This window comes from Eleginops maclovinus, chromosome 2 (assembly GCF_036324505.1).
Source record: "Eleginops maclovinus isolate JMC-PN-2008 ecotype Puerto Natales chromosome 2, JC_Emac_rtc_rv5, whole genome shotgun sequence".
NCBI lineage: Eukaryota > Metazoa > Chordata > Actinopteri > Perciformes > Eleginopidae > Eleginops > Eleginops maclovinus.
Window position 1 is genome coordinate 19,591,703 of NC_086350.1, and position 22,949 is coordinate 19,614,651.

Consider the following 22,949-nt stretch of genomic DNA (forward strand, 5'->3'; position numbering starts at 1 on the left):
TGTTATAGCCTACAATGTAGATTATTATTTTGTATTATTATTATTATTTTTGTTACACAGAAGGATAGACTAGTATTATAAAAGAAAAGAAAACGTTTCGAGTAGCGTAATCATATCGTTTTTTTATTATTCTTTTATATCAGCTTTTGCACCACTTTCCTGTCACTTAAATTGAGACCGTTAGCGGCAAGCTTTATTTTGAAGGTTTAACCGGAAGTTGTATATGTCATTGTGGATGACATGAGCGCGGTCTCCTTCCCGACGCTCCCCCATCAGCGGCCGCTGAGCATCAGAGCGCTGACCCTCCTCTGTGTCTGAAGGCGTGCGGTTCGCTGTCACACATTCACTTCAACGCTGCTCGTGTTTTATTTCCTGCCTAACTCCCAGCCGGCGGGATAAAAAGCTCTGCAGCTCTCACCCAACATGGGTTAGAAAGAAAGCGACCTATGGATTACCCACTTTGTGCACTTCACCGAGGATGATGGGGGGACACCCGGACTTGTTTTCGCACAGATATCCTGACAAAGACGGGGACTGAGAGGGACTTAAGCTCGCCGCTTCCCTCTGCCTCGTTTTGCAGCTTTGTTTATTTTTTTCCTCTTCTATCATTTTTTTATTTTTATCATTTCCACGCGTGTGAGCGAGATAGAGAAATGTTTGCAGAATTGCTGTGCAGCGCCGTGGCTCTGGTCCTGTATGTCAACACTCTGGGCGCCGATTTCTGCTACGATGACAGGTACTTCAGAGAATGAATGACACCCAGCCCCATGTTACTAACGTCACTGTCTCCACTTCCTACCCTCACCTGTAGTTTATCCATTCTGGCACATTAATAACGATGGGCTTCATTCATTATGTTGCCAAAACTCTGAATTAGCAGCATTTCAATGCTTTAGCAACACAGGAAGTTAACTCGTGAACTTTTTCATTAGCAGTCTGCCTTCATAAAAATGCCAATTTATCAATGGAGTTTGCTGCTTTTTTAGACCTTTGTAAAGTTAGAAATGCCACACTTGTTATCCTTGCTTTTCGTTATTATCTAAAGTTAGACATCTCTGTTTCATCTCTAAACACAGAGAGTTTGTATGGATCATAACTATACAGTATTTTCACACTTCCAATGGCGTTCCTATCATATTTATGCAGCATTTTTTCAAAAAATAATCTGTCTAGCATCACTTTAGTTTTCCATAGGATGAACATCAGGAAGCAGGCATTGTGCTTGGATGCCTCAGTGCAAAGTGTTGCAGTCTCCAGAGTCTGGACTTGCTCTATAAGTCTTGTGCTGAGGAAATAATTGATCTCTGGAGGAGGAACATGTCTTCTCAGCTCACAGCAGAAGTCCCTACCCAATGAGCAGCCTGCTGAAACTTTGTCCAAAGTATTTTATTAATTTACTCAAAAAAAGGCTCTGGTGTGTCACCCTCCACTGGAAAGCATCAGTATGAGAAGGCGAGCGCAGTGCCTGGGTTCAGCAGGGTGATGCATTACTCATAGCTGGCCATTTGATATTTGATGGCTGAATGGTTGTCAGTGCCTCAGGCGTATTTATGCACCATCCATCCTTGATGTAGGTCAGAGGCATCATCCTTTTACTGCTATAACTGCTTTGCATCTGGCATCATCACTGCTTTGCATCTGGCTATCATTTCATGCATTTTACTAGGGCTGCAACTAAAGATAACTGTCTATTTTCTCAGCTTATCGATTAGTTGTTTGGGCAACCAAATGTCAGAAGAGTGTGAAAATATTTGATTATTGTAACCAAAAGTAAAGCTGACAACCTAAAATGTCTTGAATGTTCGCAACTCAAAGATTTTCAAAATAAAGGAGCAAAGGAACTTGGTAATATTCATATTTTAACTCGTCAAATTCAGTGAATTTTGAATCGTCTCTTCTTAAAATGACTGCAATCAGATTATAAAATGTTTTGGTATTAATTTATAGTTGACAACTAATCAATTAATTAACACTTATGATTAATACATAGCTCATATTTGTAGATATTAATAATATATAACTCTTCTTAACAGCATACAGTTCAATGTCCTCCTCTATATGTGCCTTGCCCCTGCAGTTGGTGTTTGCATAATAGGTGCCGCTTTTAAAACACACCCAGAGGTCACAGCTTAGTGAACAAACACAACATTAACACCCTCCACATCGCTACTGCAGTACTTCCTCTACAAGTCGCTCTTTATAAAAGAAAACTTCCGGCCTAAAACATCTCCCAAGGCCTTATTTAGTACTGAAAGTCTGCTACTTTCCTTGTACAGCGGCTATTTTGTTATGTTCAGGCGATTCGGGCCACTCTTGCGTAAGAAAGATGGTGTACTGTGTCCATAAAGCTGTCAGGGAGTGGCAGTGCTACCTACCGCTGATGCTTCTGCTGCTGCTGCACACTCAGCTGCTGTGTGTGGCTGCTGAAGAGAGCCTTCCAAGTTTTTAAATGCAAGACAGAAAGCCAAACCCTGATTATTCTATGAAGAGATGTTAACATAATGTAATTTATTACCATGTGAGTTTTGGTCCAAGTTATTGCACATGAATTCATAGTTCTGCAAGCAAGGCAGACTCTCTCTATTCTGTCTCTGACATGTTTTTCATTGCAGGCGATCTGTCATCCAGCCTTATCTGCTTTTAACACCATGTGTTTGGTTCAAGGCTTGCAATTAGCAGCCGTCTCCGGTCCCCTTTGGGCTCCACTGGGGGAAAAGAGGGAGTGAGGGAGATGGAGGAAGGGAGAGTGCAACAGAGATATATATATATATATATATATATATATAATTTTGGTGAGGGAAAAACAGACTCATCTAACTTGCTGATGCTGTGCTTATGTAGAAAAATAGCTGACACGGTGATGGTAAAGAGGCTGTCATGATGGAAAATACTTAATGTGTGTAGCTTGTTGGCAGGATTTATTAACATTTGCAAGTGTAAAAGTAATGTATGGATCATCTAGAGAAAGGTTTTCCAAATTTAGCATAACAGAATGCTAAATAAAGACAAAAAAAAAGATTGATGGTTTGTTTCGCATGCATTTCCAAAAGTAAACTCCGGCTTTCTATCGATTGCATATGATAAATAGTTGCAAAAGAATTAAATATGGATATTTTGTCACAGTGCAACATAGATTGCTCCCTTTTTTGCTTCTGGCTGCGAAACCAATGCATTGACTTACCTCGGTGCGTGATGAAAGTTGGGCATCTAAAATTGTATCTGTGTGTACGGGTGCGTGTGAAAAGGCTCAGAGCTACAGACCCGGCATAAAAGACTCTGAGGATTTGCAATCGATTGGCTGGTATGGCAGTAGAATACATAATGAAGGAAGTCTTTGAGAAAAATAAAATAAAAACTCTTTATGGGCACATTGGGTTCTCAGTCACTTCTTATCAGTAGTTACACATTCATTTGAGCAAACTTTACACATTCCACACATAGCAACCAAGGCCCTCATTAAGCCACAGTTAAAGGAAAAAATGTACATGTGTCGGAAATGTTATCCTCCTGGCTGTAAAAAATAAATAATTCACGTACATGCATTTTTTTGCCCCTGCAGTCAGTCAGTCACAGCCCCTCCCTTGTTAAAAATGACAGTCTGAAAGAGTGGCCTGTCCCCGGGGAGCTTTTCCTCTCCCTCCCCTGGACACAATCATCATTAGCACATACACAGCGTTGACACCTGCACTGGAAAATGGGAATCATACGTCATGTAAGTCCATATCTCTGCTGCTATAATCTACAGTTAGTGCTGAGTGAAGGAATGGGAGAGCCCAGATAAATGTCAGAAGAGAAATACTGGTGCAATATTGTGTGAGTTGCCCTGAGCCGGGACACCTGAAACCTAACAGCAAAACTGGTGAAGGCATCAGCATTATGACCTTGATTGTGGATGGCAACATTTCTTTTTTTTGAATGAAATGAGCTTCTGTGCCACAGGTTAATCAAGGTGAGCAAACTGAGTCAAAAAGGCCTGAAATCAATCTTCAAGGTATGTTTCAGTCACACACAATTCATTTATGGATAACCAGTCCCAGTCAGGAGCTTGACGGATGTGATGAACTGCACCCAGCTCTGGTGTTACGCTGACGCGGGTCACGCTGAAGGATGCTGCCTTCCTGGGCATGAGGCGATGATGATTTATAATGCTCAGACAGTCGCTGCTCTACCCCATGCCCCTGAAAGCTTCATTAGAGAGTTCAGGAACGAGGGCCAAAAAGAACGCTTCATGTTCATGCGATTTGATCTAGTCGATGACGGCAAAGAAGCCACATGTGCTATGGGTGGTGACTCATGTTTTTAATCGTCATACCAAGAAAGAAAAAGAACAGTGGTAAATATCTTTAGGGTGTTTTTAGTAAATGTTTTCCTTTATTTTATCCAATTTTTTTTAACATGTATTGTACGCACAGACATTTTGAAGCAGACTGAGGGCTTTTCTTCAAGTATTATGAACATGTAGTGTTTTTGAACAGTCTTCATAGAGCCTTGGTTGTGGCCCTTGAAGTGGAAGCTTGAAGTGGAAGCTTTCTGTGTGGGCCTACCTGGCTTGAGGTTGACTTTGGCCCTGTCTGTGCCCACGGCTGCCTCTAACTTGGCACAGTGTGTCAGAGCACTGATCTGGAACCCTTCCTTCATGGCCTGTCCTGTAGGATAGGCTGTTAGCGGTTATGTTGAAGGCCTAAGGGCGGCAACCCAGCAGTTTGAGTATCTCTCTTTTTCCCCCAGTCAGGCTCTCTCTGTCTGCTCCCTGTAATTACCGTCCCGCCTGCAGAGCGGGACTCACGACATGGTTTGGTAGATGTAGCTGCACCACTTTCTCTCTTTCTCTTTTTCTGTGTCTGCCTACCCTTCAACAACCCCCCAAAGCCTTTTAGTCCTCCAGCTCCCATCAACCAACGACTGCCTCCAGATGGTCCCGTTTGGTGAGCAGTTTAGGGTTTTTATCCCTTCTGCAGTTTGAAGGGCAAGGTTTGAGTTGCAATGCTGTGTGTTGCTTTGAGTTGCTAGGATGGAGACATCAAAGTGCCCATTGACTAGACAGTGCGTAACAGAGTCGGTGAAGATGGCGTCTGAAGATTATTATTCTTTTTGAAGTGGCTATAACATAATTCTGATTTATAGCATCTTTCAGTTAATTTATTTGCTTTTAAATCCCCCCCAAATTAGTTTTGATTCACTTTAACGACTATCATAGTGTTTTTCTGTCCAAAACATGATGTTGTTTTCAGCATAAAAGCTCTTAAAACCCATTGCACACTATTCCCCGTTACCAAACAGCTAACACACACGCTTAGCTTTTGAATAAATATTTTTGGCAAGACATTTTGAAAAATACTGATTAACAGTGTGGAAGTTTTGGTGATGGATCTTCTGTTTATAGATAATGCTTTAATGTTTTTGCATTTCCTCCCTTAAATCACCAGGGAGTACACTGGTTGGCAGGAGAGGAAGGAGATATATGGGAGGCATCCTGCCCAATCTCAGAAAGACTTGTGATTTCTGACCAATGTTTACAAATTAAACCAATTTACTGTGTGCCAAATTGAGAATGCTTACATTTCAGACTCAGTAGGTGTTGTCAACAAACTTGTAGAAGTAAAAAGGTGTTTTAGTTTTTTAATTCCATTTCATTCCTATCTTATTTTTCCCTCATGGTTTTGTATCAAAGAAACAATAACTCATCTCCAGTCTACTCATTTTACAGAAATGGATTAATCTATCATTCGAATTTGTGGCTATTGTGACCATTTTTACTGGAACTGTACCAGCTTGGAAATACAAACTCTGTGTCTAACCACAGATAGATTGGATCTTCATTTTCCCCAGCTTTTATTCTCCGAAAGATAGCCAGTAAGGGTATACATTGTTGATTTCACCCTTGCCACAATTGCAAAATAATCTTGCCTGGCAGAAATGCATTTGTTTCTAAAAATTCCATTAAATGAGGGGTTCTGATATGTTTGCAAGTTGCATCCCTTACCCGCCAAACCCTACAGAATAAGTTGAAGCATCGGGGTCTTGGATAGAGTGAGTTCATATTTAGGTCAATAGGAAACAGCTGACTAGATATGATTCTCTCTTTTCTCCCTCACTGCCATCAGGCCCAGAATAAGACTGCTGCATCTTGGTTATCGAATTTCAGCTCAAGTTTATTCAAAAAATGCTGGCCTTTGTACTTAATTCCCTGTGTTGAGGGCAGAAAGGAAAAAACTGACATACCAGCATATTTGGAAAATGTGCAATTGCAATTACATTTGAGAAAGTGTTGTATTGGTGTACTTCCAACCATGTAAAACATGTGGAAGCGTACCGTTTGCGGCAGAACACTGCAATCCTGTTGCCTCATTGTGGATTTCCGTTTACCTTACTTTCCATTCTGGGTCACTAGGTTTCTCAGTCACTGTCAAAACACTTAAATTAGCTCCACGGACTGCTGTGGCCCTGAGTGGGAAAGCAGCTGCCACTGTGTGATCTGTGTATTGGCTTGTGTGACCCCGCCAGGCTTAGGTGAACTTTCTCCTTCCTGCATCCATCTTTCTGCTCCTCCAATTTTAAGGCTTAAAACATTTTTTATTCCACATAAAACTGAGGAAATAATCTGGTTTGTGTTACAAAGATGTCTGCATATAAAAATGAGATGTACGTAAATGCCAAAGATATGTTACAATAATTGTATTATACGTAGAAGAAGGAGGAAGCTTTAGTTTGATCCTACAGTAGTGAAAGGCGTAATACTGTCCATAGATTCCAGACACTGCTGTAATCTTTATTATCATGGCTAAGTGATTAAAAAAAACAAAAACAAAAACATCCATGTTGATCAAAAATAGGGACACTTTTATTGTAGCAAGTTTATCTTCCATGCTAGCCACATGAGTCTGAAGCAACATCAGTTGGGGCACTACTTGTCTCAAATATCTCACCAGTTATCAGATCGGCTACCGCTTAACTTTATACTGATAATCATGGTACCCAGAGGATTGATACTCATTCATCTGGCTTTCCATCTTGTAAATGTATACTTTGATTTATTGTCAAATAACTTCAACACTAATGACATTCATACATGTTCAACAAGTACAGCTTTAACAGAGAGGGCCCCTATTCGGTTTAAATAATTAAATCCTTATCAAGGATGATTGTGTATTTAAGAAAAAACATGTTTAACATATTTGCCATTCATTATAGAGTACAGTCTATGTTTCAACAACACCCACATAAAACATCGCTGTGCTAATCTGATTCGTCTGTGAACAGTAGCACGTTTGAGTGCTGAGTGTGGTAGCACTACTAAGTTGTAGTCTAGGTTTTCACCTAGTCTCAGTATTCCTAAATGACACAAAGAACATGCTCATTTGATGCCACTGGACACCCAGAACCTCTAGGTCCAGATGACGTCTAGACTCTTGAGAAACTTGATACATACCTGAGTCTTAAATACCTGTGATGGTCTGATGCCGAGTTGATGTCAGAACTACTTTTGATTACTGGAGCAAACTGATGAAACTGAATATGTGCCGGGGAGCTGAATCACTGTGGTGATTGCCCACTTTACCTGATTGTCATGTGTGATAGGCTTCTGCACCAGGTCACTATTCCCATTGTGAGATTGAAAGCTGCTCATGAGCAGTTACCATCGTTTCTTGAAAGCCCTCGCTGTGCTCTAGCACCACCAAGGCAAGGTTCTTAAAAGCTGCATTAATCAGGCCCTAATGCTTTATAATCACCTGACTGGTATGCAGAAAGATGACAAATGCAGCAAAACGTAGATGTTGGATAAACTGCCTGATGGTGGGTTGAGGCATTAGAGATTGTCTGTGCTTCTCTCCACAAGAGATCCACCATAGTCCTTTTTGGGTATCCTCAGGGCTCCTTGCCTGTCTATTTAATTAAACCCGATGGATTATCTCTCCTAATACATCATGTGGTTATAGCAACACACACAGACAGTATGCTGCACACAGACAGACAGCGCGATGGTAATCGCCTTAAATGGGAATAATGTTTAATACCGGACTGAATCATCCAATAAGAAAATCCCTCACTTGGTCAGTGTTTCATGGCAGACGTTCAGCACAGCTACTCAATAATGTGAGAAAGGCTAGGAAGCTGCCAAGGAATACACTATGTGAAAAGGATGGATCAAATGTACTGCTTGACCAACAGAATAAGATTAGTGGGATTTATAATCAAATACCATAATGCATCTGGTGTGTCAGGTCAGTGCCTTCCTGAAAACAATGGTTTGAATGTGTGTGGTGATGGGTAAGTGTCGGCTATAAGTTATGCTCCTATCATTGAACGCAGGTCTCAAATAATTTGACTCTGCTAGGCTAAGTTGTTAATGGGTCTAGACAAGGGTTTGGATTTCGAAGGGCTAATGCTGGCTGATGGCTCTTAAGCCGTGGCCACTCTCAGGCTCTTGGCCCTCTTCATATTAATGGGATTAACAGGAGTGTGGAGGAGAGGGGGCACGACATGTAAGCAGAGAACCCCAAGCCATTAGAAACAAAAACTCCCCTGTCCCCCATATCCAACAGGGATGCTATAGTATGCCCTTTTCAGTGAGGAAGAGGAGAAGGCTTTACCGGGCCTCTCCATCGCTGTGGCCTTATTCTCTGACAAGGACCACTGGTTAGTTACGATAAAAGTTATGACAAGAGCTGGCCAGTTCGGGGGCAATGCCTTTGTCCATTGTGAGAAGAAGGGGCTGTGTGGTCCCTCTGTTCTCCCTGGACCCAATGAAGGAGGCCATTTGTACCCACGTAGAGGGGAATTAATCCCTGGTTGTGTTGGTCTGTTGTTTATCAAGGACAAAGAAGCAGGACCTTAGTGTGCTCTGTTTGGACAGAGCAGAACACTGCTGCTGCTTTGAAAATCAGACCTGTCAGAACCAATTGGGTAAACTTATTAGGGTCGTACGTGCTGTGGTTAAGTTTGTCGGGTGTCGATACACTGGAAGGAGGGCAGAGGATTCACAGTTTATGAGGTAACAGGAGCTTCTTTGTGTTATGAATATGCCAGCTGAACGGGTCAGCTTTGGGTGGCATGTGTGTTTGGCTTGGAGAGATGATGCAACAGCAGCGCACTTTAGGAAATGGGGACAGACATGTTTAAGAGCTGGTTGCCAGGCTGGAAAAAAGCCATCAGCTTTTTGTTGTTAAAGCTGGCAGAGGGGTTGCCATACTTGAATCATTTATAATTTGAGTAATTATTTTAATTATAGGCCACAATTTAGTCAGGAAGAGGAATCTAGAATGATCATTTTGAAGCGCAAAGTGACCGTTTTTCACAGTACTGGTTCGGGTTGAGTCAGTGCAACAGCATCACCCATTCACCTCTATGTAGGATTTTGCACTGAGGACTTTTGACACTTTTGGGCACTAACTTGAAGGATTTAGTAATTTTAAGCCAAACCATGTTATTTCTCTTTACCTAACCTAGTGGTTTCTGTTCCAAAAAACAAAACCAAACCTTTAACCGCATCGTCATATGACACTTATTGATATTTAACAGTAATCTGTGGTGTTCTCCTCCCTCATGATAGTGGCGTCACAACACTTTCATGTGTCGTTGTAACAGGCAGTTACAATCAACATGTGGGTAAGTTATTGGGACATTATTTTTTTTTAACCGTTGCAGTTGCAGCCGAGCCATAAACAATTGGTCTAAACCTTGAAGCTCCTGGGCCAACATGGCAAATTGGTCTTTGTGTTAAAAAAATCCCATCCAGATGAAAACAAGCTGTACGCAAGCCATCATGATACCCTTCTATAAAGTGGACAATATTGTGGGTTAGGTTTAGGCTCACTCCGTTAAGGACACAAGTGTTGGATTGTCTCTGACTTATGTTATTATTGCGGTTTAAGTGGTTTTCAAGTAGGATTACAGTATCTGGTATTTCCTAAGTGTGGTAAGTGAGTCATATAGAGCACAGAAGGGCTGTGGTCTGGTCGGTTTTGCCACTATGGGTAACCTGTCGCTCCCTTCAGGCTTGTAACACTTGAAGGCCAGAAAACATGTGCCCCTGGTGGCCTTTATTTTGTAGATGTGTTCTTGAATCTTTGAGTTGAGGCATCTATTTAGGGTTAGGCTGTGGCGCAGTGGGATATTGTGGATCAGGGGAGAGCTGGTTCCAGTCTCACTGCAGTCAGCATGTCATTGGGCAAGACACTTCACTCCAAATTGCTCCTGTGGGGACTGTCCACTATATGGAATGTATGTAAGTTGCTTTGGATAAAAGTGCCTAACAGGTAACATGTAATGTAATCTATGTAGTCTGAACATTATTGTAAACTTTAGACGATAACGTAAAAAAAACAAAACGTGGAGGGATTGGTGTGTTGTAGTACACTTTCTTTAATGTAGACTTTTGAACAAGCTGACAGAGCAAACCTAAAACAGGGAGACTGAATTCTTGTGGCCCCCAACAGTCCCAGAAGTCGTATTCACCTCCTCCCTCTCCCTTCCTTCACTTCCTACCTCCGACCAGACCACAGCAATGGAGGAAGCACATCTTTTCACAAGCTGCCTCTAATTGATACAGTTGAGCCCTGGGAACGCAGTGCGTGGTTTTAGTGCTCTGTGAAATGCGTGCAAAGCACAACAGCCTGCAGTATGCCACCCTTTGGGACACCACAGGTTATTTACAACCAGACGAGCAGTCTGGCCCAGGTCCTCGTATAGTTTCATTTAAGTAAGATTGAGAAAAAACACAATACTCACCGCACTTGGATGTGACCCTTGCCAAGTCTTTGATCAAACAGCTACACGGAGAGAGGGCAAGAGTTGAATCAGATCCAGAGCTGTAATCTCAGCCTTAGGGGGCTTTGCACTAAATGGCTGTGTGGGTTATGAAGGAATGAAACCTTTTATATAAGTTTCTTCTCTCTGTGTAGGCTTTATGCTACCGTTTCTGTTCGTACCTTTGCTTTTCCTCACCAGATGCATCCATAGGGTGGTTAAAATAAATGATGAATTTTTCCAATCTATCACGTTATGTAAGGTTCGTACATTTTTGGTGTTTTGATATAATATATTTGGCATTACAAAATCCAATCAAACACGGTGTAAATTGACTAGTTCTAATATAGCTTGTCATGGCTTGGTGAGGCAGACGAGTCTGACATCCCTCCAGATGGAGAACAGCTTGTGTTGTATTGTATTTCACGGAGAGAGCCAATTCTCCCGTCCGCTCTCTTTCTCCCTGCACACTCTCCCTCTCTCTCTGTCATCCTGAATAAAATCACACTGGTGACAGATTGATGGAATCATGATGGTTTACAGGGTTGATTTCTGTGGTTTATTTTGGCAGAGTACTGACCCTTAGTATCTGTGGCCGCGGTGTTTCTCCTAATCTTTGACCTCTCGCATGTGCGACTTTCCCCTCAGGGTATTTTGCCAAGTGAGCTCTTCCTCATCGGCAGGAGATGGATACACACGATTGGCCTGAGTTTATTTATAATCTGAGGAGGAAGTTTGGTTTGGGAGAAAGTGTGCGCAACAGTTTTTCCTTTACCAGTCCCTGAGGTTTGAGGATCTGGAGAGAAGCGCTGTCAGCTATTTTGACATAATAATGACAGTCCTTAACGGCTTTTTTCCCCTTAAAATGAATGTATAGTCTGAGAGAGAGATTGAGGGTTTGCAAATTTAAAAAGAGCAAATCAAGAGACAAAGAATGACTTAGGAGCATTACGTTATTAGACAGAAGGCCTGATTCTTGATTGTTTAAGTGTGACTGTGAAGGCCCAGAGGCTGATCTTTTTCAGTCTGCAGTGAGCATGTGTTGTCCTGACTGTGAACTCTGGCTGCTTTAGGATCTTACATCATTTACCTGATGAGATGTTAAGAAGGTTCAAAACCGCACCCGATCCCCCAAGCTGCTCTTCAAAAAGTGTCCGGCCTGTAGAGCAGACACTTTTTCTCGCCAGCACATGGTAGAATCATCTATGGCTCTTTTAATTAGGATGCTGTTTAAGCGAAACCCATCCATTGCACACTGCTGACACACAGGCTTTGTTTTCATTGGTGTGAGTGACTGCCGAAGTCCACAATGAAGACCCTAACTTCCAGACATACCACGCTCACTACTGTTCAAGCAAACTGTCAATCAAACCGTGTTTTTCTACCAAAAGAGTCTTGACTATGGGAATTATTTTAGCCCGATGCTTAGGCTAAATGCTATGTTCTCCTGAAACAAGCACTGTTTTCTCGGAGAAAGACATGAGAAGAATGAAACGGGGCGATTTATGTGTGGGAAGAGGTGAAATGATCTTACCCCACTGGGAGATTTCAATTACTTCTGTAAAGAAAATTACATTATCAGCACTAAACACTTGCGGAAACGACTTGTTCTTCCTGCCTCCACTTCTAATTTAGCACTTCTCTGAAACGTTTGCTAATGCTGTGCGCCCATCACTCCACTTGATTGATGGCGCTGATGACTGTGCCTCTTGGCTCCGGGGTACCTGCCATGTGTGCTTGTTCGGTCCCTTGAGTCTCAGTCCCACTGTTGGGAGACAATAGACCTCGATTGGCTTTGTGATTATTTCACTTCTTAGACCGCTCGTCCCACAGCTCATATTCCAAGTCTCCTCAGGAGCAAGCATATACCACAGGCAGCTCATTCAGAGGCTATTGATTTTTAGCTTGGAACAATCCACCATAGTTTCCCAGCGAGCATCCAGATGGCTGGCCCTTATTAGGTGAATAAGGATTTCATTAATTTCTTCCTGCAGCCGTTGCAGTGCCCATTCATTCATTAATTCATTCATTCAATTAAGTAAAATAAATGACCTATTTCCTGCAGTGTCACAGCAGCATTCGTATGTAAATATATATTCTTTGTGGGATAAGTATCGATATGTTGTAGCATGACACACAGAAAAAAAATGATTTATGTAAGAGATAATGGTCCCACTCAACTGTTGGAGACGTTTGACTGTATATCATGTGGATACACGAGAGATAGGTTGTCAAAATGAACAGATGAGTTGGCAGGATGCATACTGAAATGTTTTACTGCTCAATGAGAAACAACTTGATATTACTAAAAGAGGTTTCTTTGGAAATAAAAAAAATGGACTAATGGGGAAGAACGAAACTGTCTGAGATATAACTTTTATTGACTATTCACTGGGCTGGAGGAAGGACAACATTAGTTTGTTTTTCATATAGTGTATCTTTTTTTGTTTGGTTGTTTAGAGTCAACTTTCCATGCAAACAACAAAGTCTACAGGAGAATTCATGGTTAGTTTATTATTTTTTGCTCGATTTATTTATTTAACACACAACATTATCACTGGTTCTCATATTGGCTACGGTAACACATTTGTTTTTCCCAGTGTAATTGGCTGCTTTGTTCATGGGTACTTTGTTACACAGTAAATTGCAAACTTAGCTTTCCCCCTGCACAATTACTGTTTTTTGTTTTTTTTACAGAGAGGAATGATTTAGCTATATTTGGTCTTCACATCCTCCTCTACAAAAGGCAAGGTTTTAGTTATTTAAAAATCAATATTTGAAATGGGAACAAGAATATAAGCTTCAGATCCTTGTCTTGAAAGTCATTATGCATATTTCTCAGATCTAATAGGTTTGCAAGACGTCGTCTTGGAAAGACACATTCATAGTTTTGTCATAATCACATCATCATCATTATGAATGATCTCATGGCATTAAGACCTCTGGTTTTCTTCAAAAAAATGCTCATGTCACGTCCAGTATCTGACGGATGGAGAAAGTACCTTCTGGAAGTTTAGCTTTTTTTTTTCTTGCAAGGCATCTGTTGTCATTTTTAATGGTGAGCCATTTCCTGTGTACAACTTTACAAATGATTGTCCATTTAAGTATCTTTATTATCAGGGGAAGCCTTGACTTGAGAGTGAATGGCAGTGAGTAAAACGCTGTGGGAAGTGGAAACCTGAACTGAGCTGAAAAAAAGCCATATGTCCATTGACTGCTCTCATTGGTTGTATGTGTGCATCACAGTTTCAGTGTTGTCCACTTAATGAAAAACAGATTCCTACATGTAGTTCTTCAGGTTTCTTCATCTTAACCCCCCAGATAATACTGTAATTATAATAACATTGGCAGAGGTGCTTTGGACAACTTAACAGATGGACATTGTTGCATGTTTTTCTCATCTAAACTGCTGCATCCTCAACATAGATTTGGGATTAATTAAATAAATAAAAGAGAGGATTTCCCCAAAAGCTTTGATTATTCGCAGATGTGTCTGATTTAGGAGGCTTTCTTTGTAACCGTTGATGGAGTCCCAAGGGGGAGTCAGCTGCCTCAGCAGGAGACGCCCACAGTATAAACCAGATTAAGAGTGTAAACCTTTTAGTCTCCGGTGGAAAGGCTCTGCTAAACTTGTCTTAATTTAGATCTTTCTTTCTGCATGTGAGATTGTGCAAAAGTTGATATAATCGTTCATGTTTCAGCACCAAAACAAAAGCTGAGAAAAGAAGAACGTTGAAGGCGAGATACATTTGATCTAGATAAGAGAATTAATCAAACACAGTTTATGATTGAGATCAGAACTGGTCAAACATCTTGAACCTTTTTGAAAATGTGATCAAAGAATCCCTATATTTTTTTTTAACCACAGCTAAGATAAACCCCAGATATCCTCATTGACGGCTTTCACCTCAGCACAGTTCTGACAGCTCTAAACCTTGAGGTGAACGCCAGTTGCATATTGATAAACCATGTGCTGTGTACTTGCATGTTCACCTCTAAGCATTTTCAGATGTCTTTGGATTATGTACTGCAGTTGTTGCCTTGTTGAGAACTACCAGTTCCGCTATGAGTAAATAATGGGCAGCTGCTCTCCACATATAAATACATCATGGTGCATTGTGTGTCATAATGAATCCTGAGCTGTTAGTCTCAGCACGCAAAGTAAACACCATCCATCAAAACACTGGACGCAATATGACAAGACCCTGCTGTAAGATTTAGAGGCAGCTGAGATCTTTAACCTTGTCGATCCAACAAAGCTGCTATGATGCAAGTGTAGCTGTGTGTGGTGCAACCTTTGGCTGATCTATGAGTATCTTCCTGCCAGCTTTGTGCAGTAGCCAACATTAGTTTTTGCTGGAGCACTCGCCAAGGCTTATCACAAATACACTCCATAAACACATAAATAGTTGATGTCTTGAGCTGCCTTTCTCATCTTCCACTTGAATGGTTTTTAATTCAACAGAATACAGATAATCTTTTTTATTTCCCTCATTAGAAAATACTTATCAGCATTGCATTTTAAAATCATAACTGATGTCTTAAGACAAATTATGAAGGAAAATGACAGAAGTCCAACAATGCAAAACATGGCATGTACATAACCTTGTATAAAACATTCATAATGGGACACATTGTGGACAAACATCATGGCGTATCTCCAGCATCAATCAAACAAATGCTAGAAGTAAACATTATCGCCTCATACAGTATGTCTGCTAGGATTGGCAACACATAATTATTTTCAGCAGCTTCAGTTTGGGTTATTATTAGCTCAAGTTGCTGATGTGTTTATGGCTGTTGTAGCTGTGTTTATTTGAGCAAGATTTAGGGTTGTTTATTTGGGAACAGTTTCTGCAGTATACAGTAGGCCCTGTCAGATAATTGTGAGATTTATGAGCTGGATAAAACACAAGCTCAGTGTTTAACAATGTTTACCTGAAGAGTTTTTGTACAGCATAATCATCTGCTACCTTGATGGAAAACCATGAAATGATTATGCCTGGCTCAGAATAAACAGGAAGAACCTGCTAATTTGTCCCTGAATGCTCTCTGATTGTGAAGAACTAAATGATCCCACTGTTTTTTCAACAAAGCCTTTTCCGTAAATAGACTGAAACTGAAACAAAACATGCATTACTCTAGAGTAAAATAATCCTCTCTTTTATGTTGCATTCTTAACATCCAAATTAATGTCTTAATACGTTTTTGCATCTATATTAGTAACATCTACGGTCACATCCCTGTTTATTAATCTTAAAGTTATATTATTAGTAAAGGATAAGCCTGGCATTACTCAAGGTTTCTATGTTTCTCATAACTTTGCGGCACTTAGCCTATCAGTTATTGCTTTATTTTCCTCTTATTGCACTTGTTGGGGACTCATTTCAGACAAGTTTTACTATACTTGTTTAGCTCTTGGGTGTTAACAGCAACACATGAAACTTACCCAAGTCTACAGGAGATTGAAAATAAACAATACTACAGCTTGCACTGATAGTGATGATGAAACATGGCAACCATGTGTGCTTTTAATAGTGTTAGACAACATTCTATGGTACGGGGAAAAATGCTAGCTCTTGCTTTGGCTACACAGACAATACAATTTGTTTACGTCTGTTTGTGGGAGAACAATATAGTAATATGTTGCTAAACTCATTCAAAAAAAACAAAAACATAGTCCTGTGAGATAATAAAAGCTGTACAAATACATATTGTGTCAGGAGCTATATGCACAGGAATTAGTCAAACACTTTGTAGTATTTGATGACATTGAACATTGAACATTTTATTTCCGCTGAAACATGGAGGCAATGGTGGCCTCCAATAGAGTTAACCAGCAAGAGGCTGGTAATTGATTTGTTAAGGCACCCCTACTGGCTTGGTGAAACGAGATGACAAGTACAGTCCTGAGGCGTATCTAGGAGGGGGGAGGGCAAAAAAGAGGTCCATGACCCACAGGAAGATCAATACTACATGATGAGGCGATGGAAATGGTGCAGCAGCTCTTTGTTCTCATTCAGGCCTTAGCTTTAAACTAAGCATTTTGCCACACTACACTTATGATGTTATTAGAACAAACATTTCTCAGTGACACAGGCCATTTGTTTTTAATGGCCATGTGTTGGACCATGTGGTTTTCTTTTTAACTGACCATCATTGTAAGTGATATCAAGGACATAAAATGCAATGTGGATCCCAAACACAGGCATCTGGTGTACCATGACATAGAGTCACAATACAGGATGTAATGCAGACATCACCACAATCCCGCAATAGAAGTTGTTGCAAAGATTAATAACCACAGATTGGAAAAAGATGAGCTCACGTCTCTGGGATCGTGGCTACATTGCAGCATACAATGCTGAACTTGATGTCTCGGGACAAATGCTTTCCATTAATCCACCAATACTGGCATTTAGAATACGGGGCAAGGCCTAAATAATTTGTTGGTAAAACATGAATAATACAATCGAAGGACACTACTGCAGAGATGTTGTGAGCATTTCTTTTTCTCCCATGGGTTTTTGCTCTAACTATGCTTGCAACTGACATATATTTATCAATGAACCTGCAGAGTATTCTTTAGATTGATCAAGTAATCATTTGGTCTGAAAAAATTCAGAAGGTTGTAAGGATTGACATAAAAATATTGTGACTGATAGTTGCAGCTCTTTTCGAAAGTAGCTGAAGTAATTTCTCCTTATTTTTCCATGTTCCATATAGAATCCATGCAGTGCAGTATTTGGCAGCGATGCCTACATCTCAACTTATCCTCAGCCAAAATGTGGGATAGGTCAATTGCAAGTGCACTTTTCAAGTCATAAAAAGTCCATATACAAGTATTTTCTATGGGTTTAAAGAAAATTCCTCACCCTCAGGAAAGTGGGCTGAAGGTTTGGTTGGAGGGAATAATAGCTCACTTTGCACCTCATAAAAGCCTGTGAGAGACACCTCCAGTGCTGCTGTAGGCCTCTCACTGAAGGTCTCATGCTCTCAGCCCTCAAAGCAGCTCCTTTAGGAATTTTAGAAGTGATTAAGAAGGCAGAATGGAAAATTATATCTGCCTTTACACAACTGAAGTGTTTGCTTAGTCATCTTCCCTCAATATATATTACCAGTATCATACAGGAATGACAAGACATCATGAATACCCTTCACATCCTTTTTGAGTTGAGCAGCCTTTTACTTTTGGCCCCTCTGGACAGCTACAGCTTCCAGTCAACACTCTTCCAAGTGTTGAAGTGTGTATGTCTTTGCCAGAAGGTGAAAGAGTCTAGCCCGCTGAGCCGAACTAAATGTGTGCCCAGTGTGGCTTTTTAATCCAGTTTGCGTTACTTGAATTTTTAATATCTGCTAAGCTGCAGGAATGCACTATGTTGCACTGACATAACAGGCATCACAGTGTGCCGGGGGGGGGGGGGGGGGCTCTATTGCATCTAAGTGATTTCATTATTCTGCAGCGGTTCAACAACACCAATCACTACTTTTGGGCAACAAAACAGTAGGAGAGTGAGCTGGAACTGAACTTCAGGGGATGAATTACGAGGGGATAAACTGACCACCAAGGCTTTGTTTCATTCTTACTCACTCCCAACAGTTTTTCACCTGTTGTATTGGAGCTGTGTTGTCATTTGTTACACTGGCGGAAATAGTTGTCAGAAGACAATAGTCGTATTGATTATCTGAGCAAAACCAAGAAATGTGTCTTTGACTATTTCACCCTTTGTAAGGAAACATAAAAGACCAAGATTAACTTACATGTATGAGCTCTGGTGGCAGTAGCTTGGTCTCATTGTTGTGGAGTAGATCTGCTTTATTGCTGAAAGGATGAATCCATTAATTGGTTAATTGATTGATATGAAATGGTGAAAGAAATGTTACTAATCAACTAAGCATGAAGTCATTCTTCAACTAGATAAAGCCATGAAAGCAACTCAGTCGAGCTTAGCAGTAGTGCTTTGAGCTAAATGCAGGACTATACATATCCGAAGCAAACATCCCTGTATGCAGTCCAGAAGTTGACAAGATATTTCACTTTAAATATGACGCTCCATCCTCTGGGGACCATGCATCTCTTTACATAATGTCATAGCAATCTTTTTAGTTGCTATATTTCCTTCTGCATAAAAATGGTAGATAACTGAAAGATTGCCAGCAGTAAATTGCTACCGTGGCATAAGGAATGCTAATAAAAGACTGTAGTATTATTAAGATATATGTATTGCTCTGTGGCTGAGAGGGAGATGGACAAAGGTATGTAGAATGCAGCCAACAATGTTCGAACTCACTGTAATTCTGGATTGTATATGGCTCACTAGGTAGGAGGCTGAAATGAATACTTACTCCCACTCTTGATTCACTGACTTCTTCTAGGTCAAACAGGCCAGTAAATCTCTCCTCTGAGAAGGTCTGTCCTCCTCTGAACTCTGTTGTCAGGGATCTCGCATGATAGCAAGTTCAAATAGCTAATACCCATTTCTTTGTACACATCTTTATGCAGCTGTGTCTTAAATGATTTATCTCTGTCTGTCTTTCGCTTCAACATGTTCTGGCCTCCAATACGTGTCTCATCATTAAGCATGCCTTTTGCTCGTAGTTAGGTATATCAGTGGATTAAGAGCTCACTGGTGCTAATTTATTGTGGCGGTACCACAGACATCTCAGCTGATTGTAGTGAGACTGAGCCACAAATAGCCAGTAAAGACGACACAGGCAGGTGTTGTACTGAAATAATTCATGTCGGTTTACCTAACAGGGCCTTATGACTACTGCTTGATTGAATAAGCTGTGTGTATGAATGGGGTTATTCATTGTCTTTTTTCTTAGTTTATTTTTAATCTATTTCTTGGGGCCGGAATTTCACTCACCCATCACGATGGTCCAGACTAAAATATCCCAACAACTATTGTATGGCTTGCTGTGAAATTTGAGACTTTCATGGTCCCTATAGCACTTTTATATAACTGAAATCTGGAAAACCAATGACATTCCCATCAGCCTCCACCGTACCGAGAACTAACATTATTAAAATATGACAGCATGCTAAGACACTAAATTAAAATGTTTATATTATATCGGCTAACCTAAAGTATGTCAGCATTCTAAATGAGATCAAGTTAACATGCTAACATTAGCATTTACACTTGCTAAGGAGTCTTTTTTCTAAATAGCTCTAGGGTCATCACTGATTCTCTTTGATTATTCCGTCAATTTGTAAAAATACAATTGATTTACTGTCTACCAGTGAATAATGGCTCTATAATTATAACATAGCTCAAGGCAACAATATTATTTTGTTTCTTTTTGTCCAACAAACTAACTTTTTTTTCTTATTTATAAGTTTTATTCCTTTTATTTTGCTTAATTATTTGTAAAACATTAAACAGGTCATCTTCTACATGGTTTTTCGATGTTGTACTATCATAAAATAAGGTGAATATGGTAGCAATTAATTATTTCACTCACTAGTTGTGAATATTTCATCATTTTTAATCCACTCCTGTGGGTCAGAGAATAACGGGCAATGTGATTTCTCACAAGCTCAGTTCTTTTTTTTTCGGTAGCAAGATTAAGCTACACCTTCTGTCAACATGTTATTTTTAACATTATTGCGTCCTTGCCCTTTCATGAGGAAATTGGGTTGACACAGTGAATTTCTTCCCATTTAAGCAGTCTTAATTCTTAATGCTGTTTTGTCTGCCCCTGGGGCCCGCTGAGTGCGCTATGCACTTTTCTGGGCTGGCACAGATTCTCATTACCCGTGGAAAAAATTCCCGTGTTCATGTAAAACATTGCAACCTGATCTTGGAGCTCGAAATAGTTTGCGGGAGACTTCCTCCACAATCTGGTGGAGGCGATGCTGGCTCCTAAAAATAATCCCATAAATAGAAAAAGGCACAGCAGACGATGTAAAGAAACAGCATGTTGTCGTTTAACACTTATACATATCCGAGCTGATAGGGATTAGGGCTAATCAAAGAGGACAAAGGTACTTGCATGGGGGTGCTATTTCAGCTATTTCGTTATATGGCATAGACTGGTTTCTGAAACTGTTTTTTTTTTCATATTTAGAAGTAACATCTTCAAATTAGAGATTTATAACTTTGAAAATGTCTTAGAATAGAGTTAATAAACAATTTGGGGTTAATAATAGAAACGTTTTTGGCTGCATTTATTTAGATTTTGCCCACACAGTCTTACAGTTAGATAGTCCTGGAAAACAGCAAATGCTCTAGATATACTCCATCAGAACAATATGATTGCACAATGTTTACAAGGCGTCATCTGCATTGTGCTGAAAGACGCTATTTCTCACTCCCTGGTGAGATAATCTATTCCTGCCAGCAACCGGAGCCACCCGAAGAGCAAATCAAATCCCAACCAGTTGGATAATGGCCTTGGAATCCTATAGGACTGTTGATAGTGATTGCCTCCACGTTCATTGGAAAGCAGTTCAAATTTAGCACTCTGTGTTTGTTTGGAGGCTGTGTGTGCGAACTTGTGTGATTAAATGCTTGTGTGTGTGCCTTTTTTACGAGCTTGTCTGAGTGATTTCCCAGTGAGAGTGTGTTTTACTGCCGGATTCCTCCAGGATGAGTCTTACTGTTTGATAGAACATCTCCATGGCGGCCTCACAGTCTCCTGCCTAATGAGCATCAAGTCTTACAGGTGGTCCATCAGAGCACTGAGTAGGAGTGAAATAAGCCTGTACGCAAGTTTCCTTTTTTTGGTACTTCTCTATCCAAAGAGGAAATTGAATCATAAACACTATACTTCTCGGACCAACGATTGGCAGCCTAAGATGCTCTGTGGTTTGTGGTGTAAATTATCAAACAATTTCAGAAAACCTGGAAGGTAGTCACAGTTTATTGACAGAATTAAGATTGCTGACATATCATAAACACTCTGATTTGTACTGTGAACAAGCTGCTTCTTTCATGATCCCAGTATGAAGAACCCATAAAAGAGGGGTGACATTTATACAGCTGGAATTAAAAAAGCTGTAAAAGTGATAATTGTTTCCAGTTCCATTTCCACAACATGGTTTTATTACAGTATTTTGTGAAAATCATTCTCATGGTATGTAATCAATTATTCAGTCAACTGTGCACATGTTAGTGCTCTAATGGCAGCTGTCCATGTAAGTTCATTTTTTTACAATTTTATTACATTACTTGCACAGAAGGCTGAATGGACAGAATTCTTGCTTGAACATGTAATGTGCTCCAACCAGACCAGGTTACCTTATAATAACAAAACCTTATGTCAAATGCTTAGTTGAGGCAAAGTGATTTTATTTGCTAGCTATGTGGCAAGTCACAATGTTGGTTGACTACTTTAGCTTGGAGTGAAACACCTCAACAACTCTTTGTTGGAATCCAATAAAATCTTGTGCATTCATAGTCCCAAAAGGACAAATCCTGATTTTGGTAAAAACCTTTTTCAGCCACCACTACAAGGTTTATTCGTGTGAGAATTGGGAATGAGAGATCACTGCTAACATAAACTCTTAGCTTTATTACATCTTCACAAATGGTGAATTTAGGCTTTCTTAAGTCTTCAATGGACAGACCAGCAGTGATGTTTAACTTATCTTATCTTAATAGACAGAAAAAATACAATATATGAAAGCCAAGAAAGACATTGTGAAAATGTTTTGCTTTTCATTCAATCACGTTCTGGACTAAAAAATGTAAAGACAAACAAATGATATATACAGTAAAAATATTCTGCGCTGTAACATCGGGAAACATTTTCTTTCTTTTTATAAATGAATTGAGGTTCCATGTTACACATCTTGAAAGGAGACGAGAAACATAAAAACAGGTTTTGCTATTCTCCTATTGAAAGTGGTTGCTTTGGTAAATACTTTTCACAGTTTGCTGATTCATCTGCATTATGTAGAACTACAATTTGTAAGCATGGTCCTTATCTCAAATTACACTAAGGGTTAATGGGGTTTAGTTAGGTTAATTACTTAAATCATACTTTTGTTTTATCATAATTAGATCTATATCTATACTAATAACTCAGACAGTGAAATAAAGATACAGTGGATAGTAATAAAACATTCACTCAGCTGTTAATACTTTTTTTCCCAGCCATCTTTTTTTTTCTTCTGCAGTAAATGTATATTTTTAGCTGGGTTGTAATCGCTCTACAGCGTGACAAATATACAGTATGTCGGAAACAAAGCAGCA

At 40.1% G+C, this 22,949-nt stretch overlaps 1 protein-coding gene across 2 annotated transcripts in view; it reads left to right on the top strand.

The window, feature by feature from the left end:
• The first annotated feature begins 321 nt into the window (after positions 1-321).
• The window catches only part of tmtc2b (transmembrane O-mannosyltransferase targeting cadherins 2b), a 92,393-nt gene continuing 69,765 nt past the window's right edge, over positions 322-22,949 (top strand). Inside the window, exon 1 of one of the 2 annotated variants that reach the window (XM_063876567.1) lies at positions 322-736. In XM_063876567.1, the coding sequence (XP_063732637.1) occupies positions 654-736 (83 nt within the window). In that variant the 5' untranslated portion in view covers positions 322-653. Of the gene's footprint in view, positions 737-8,859; positions 8,993-22,949 lie in introns of those variants that run through there. The other variant, XM_063876575.1, reaches the window with a different exon arrangement.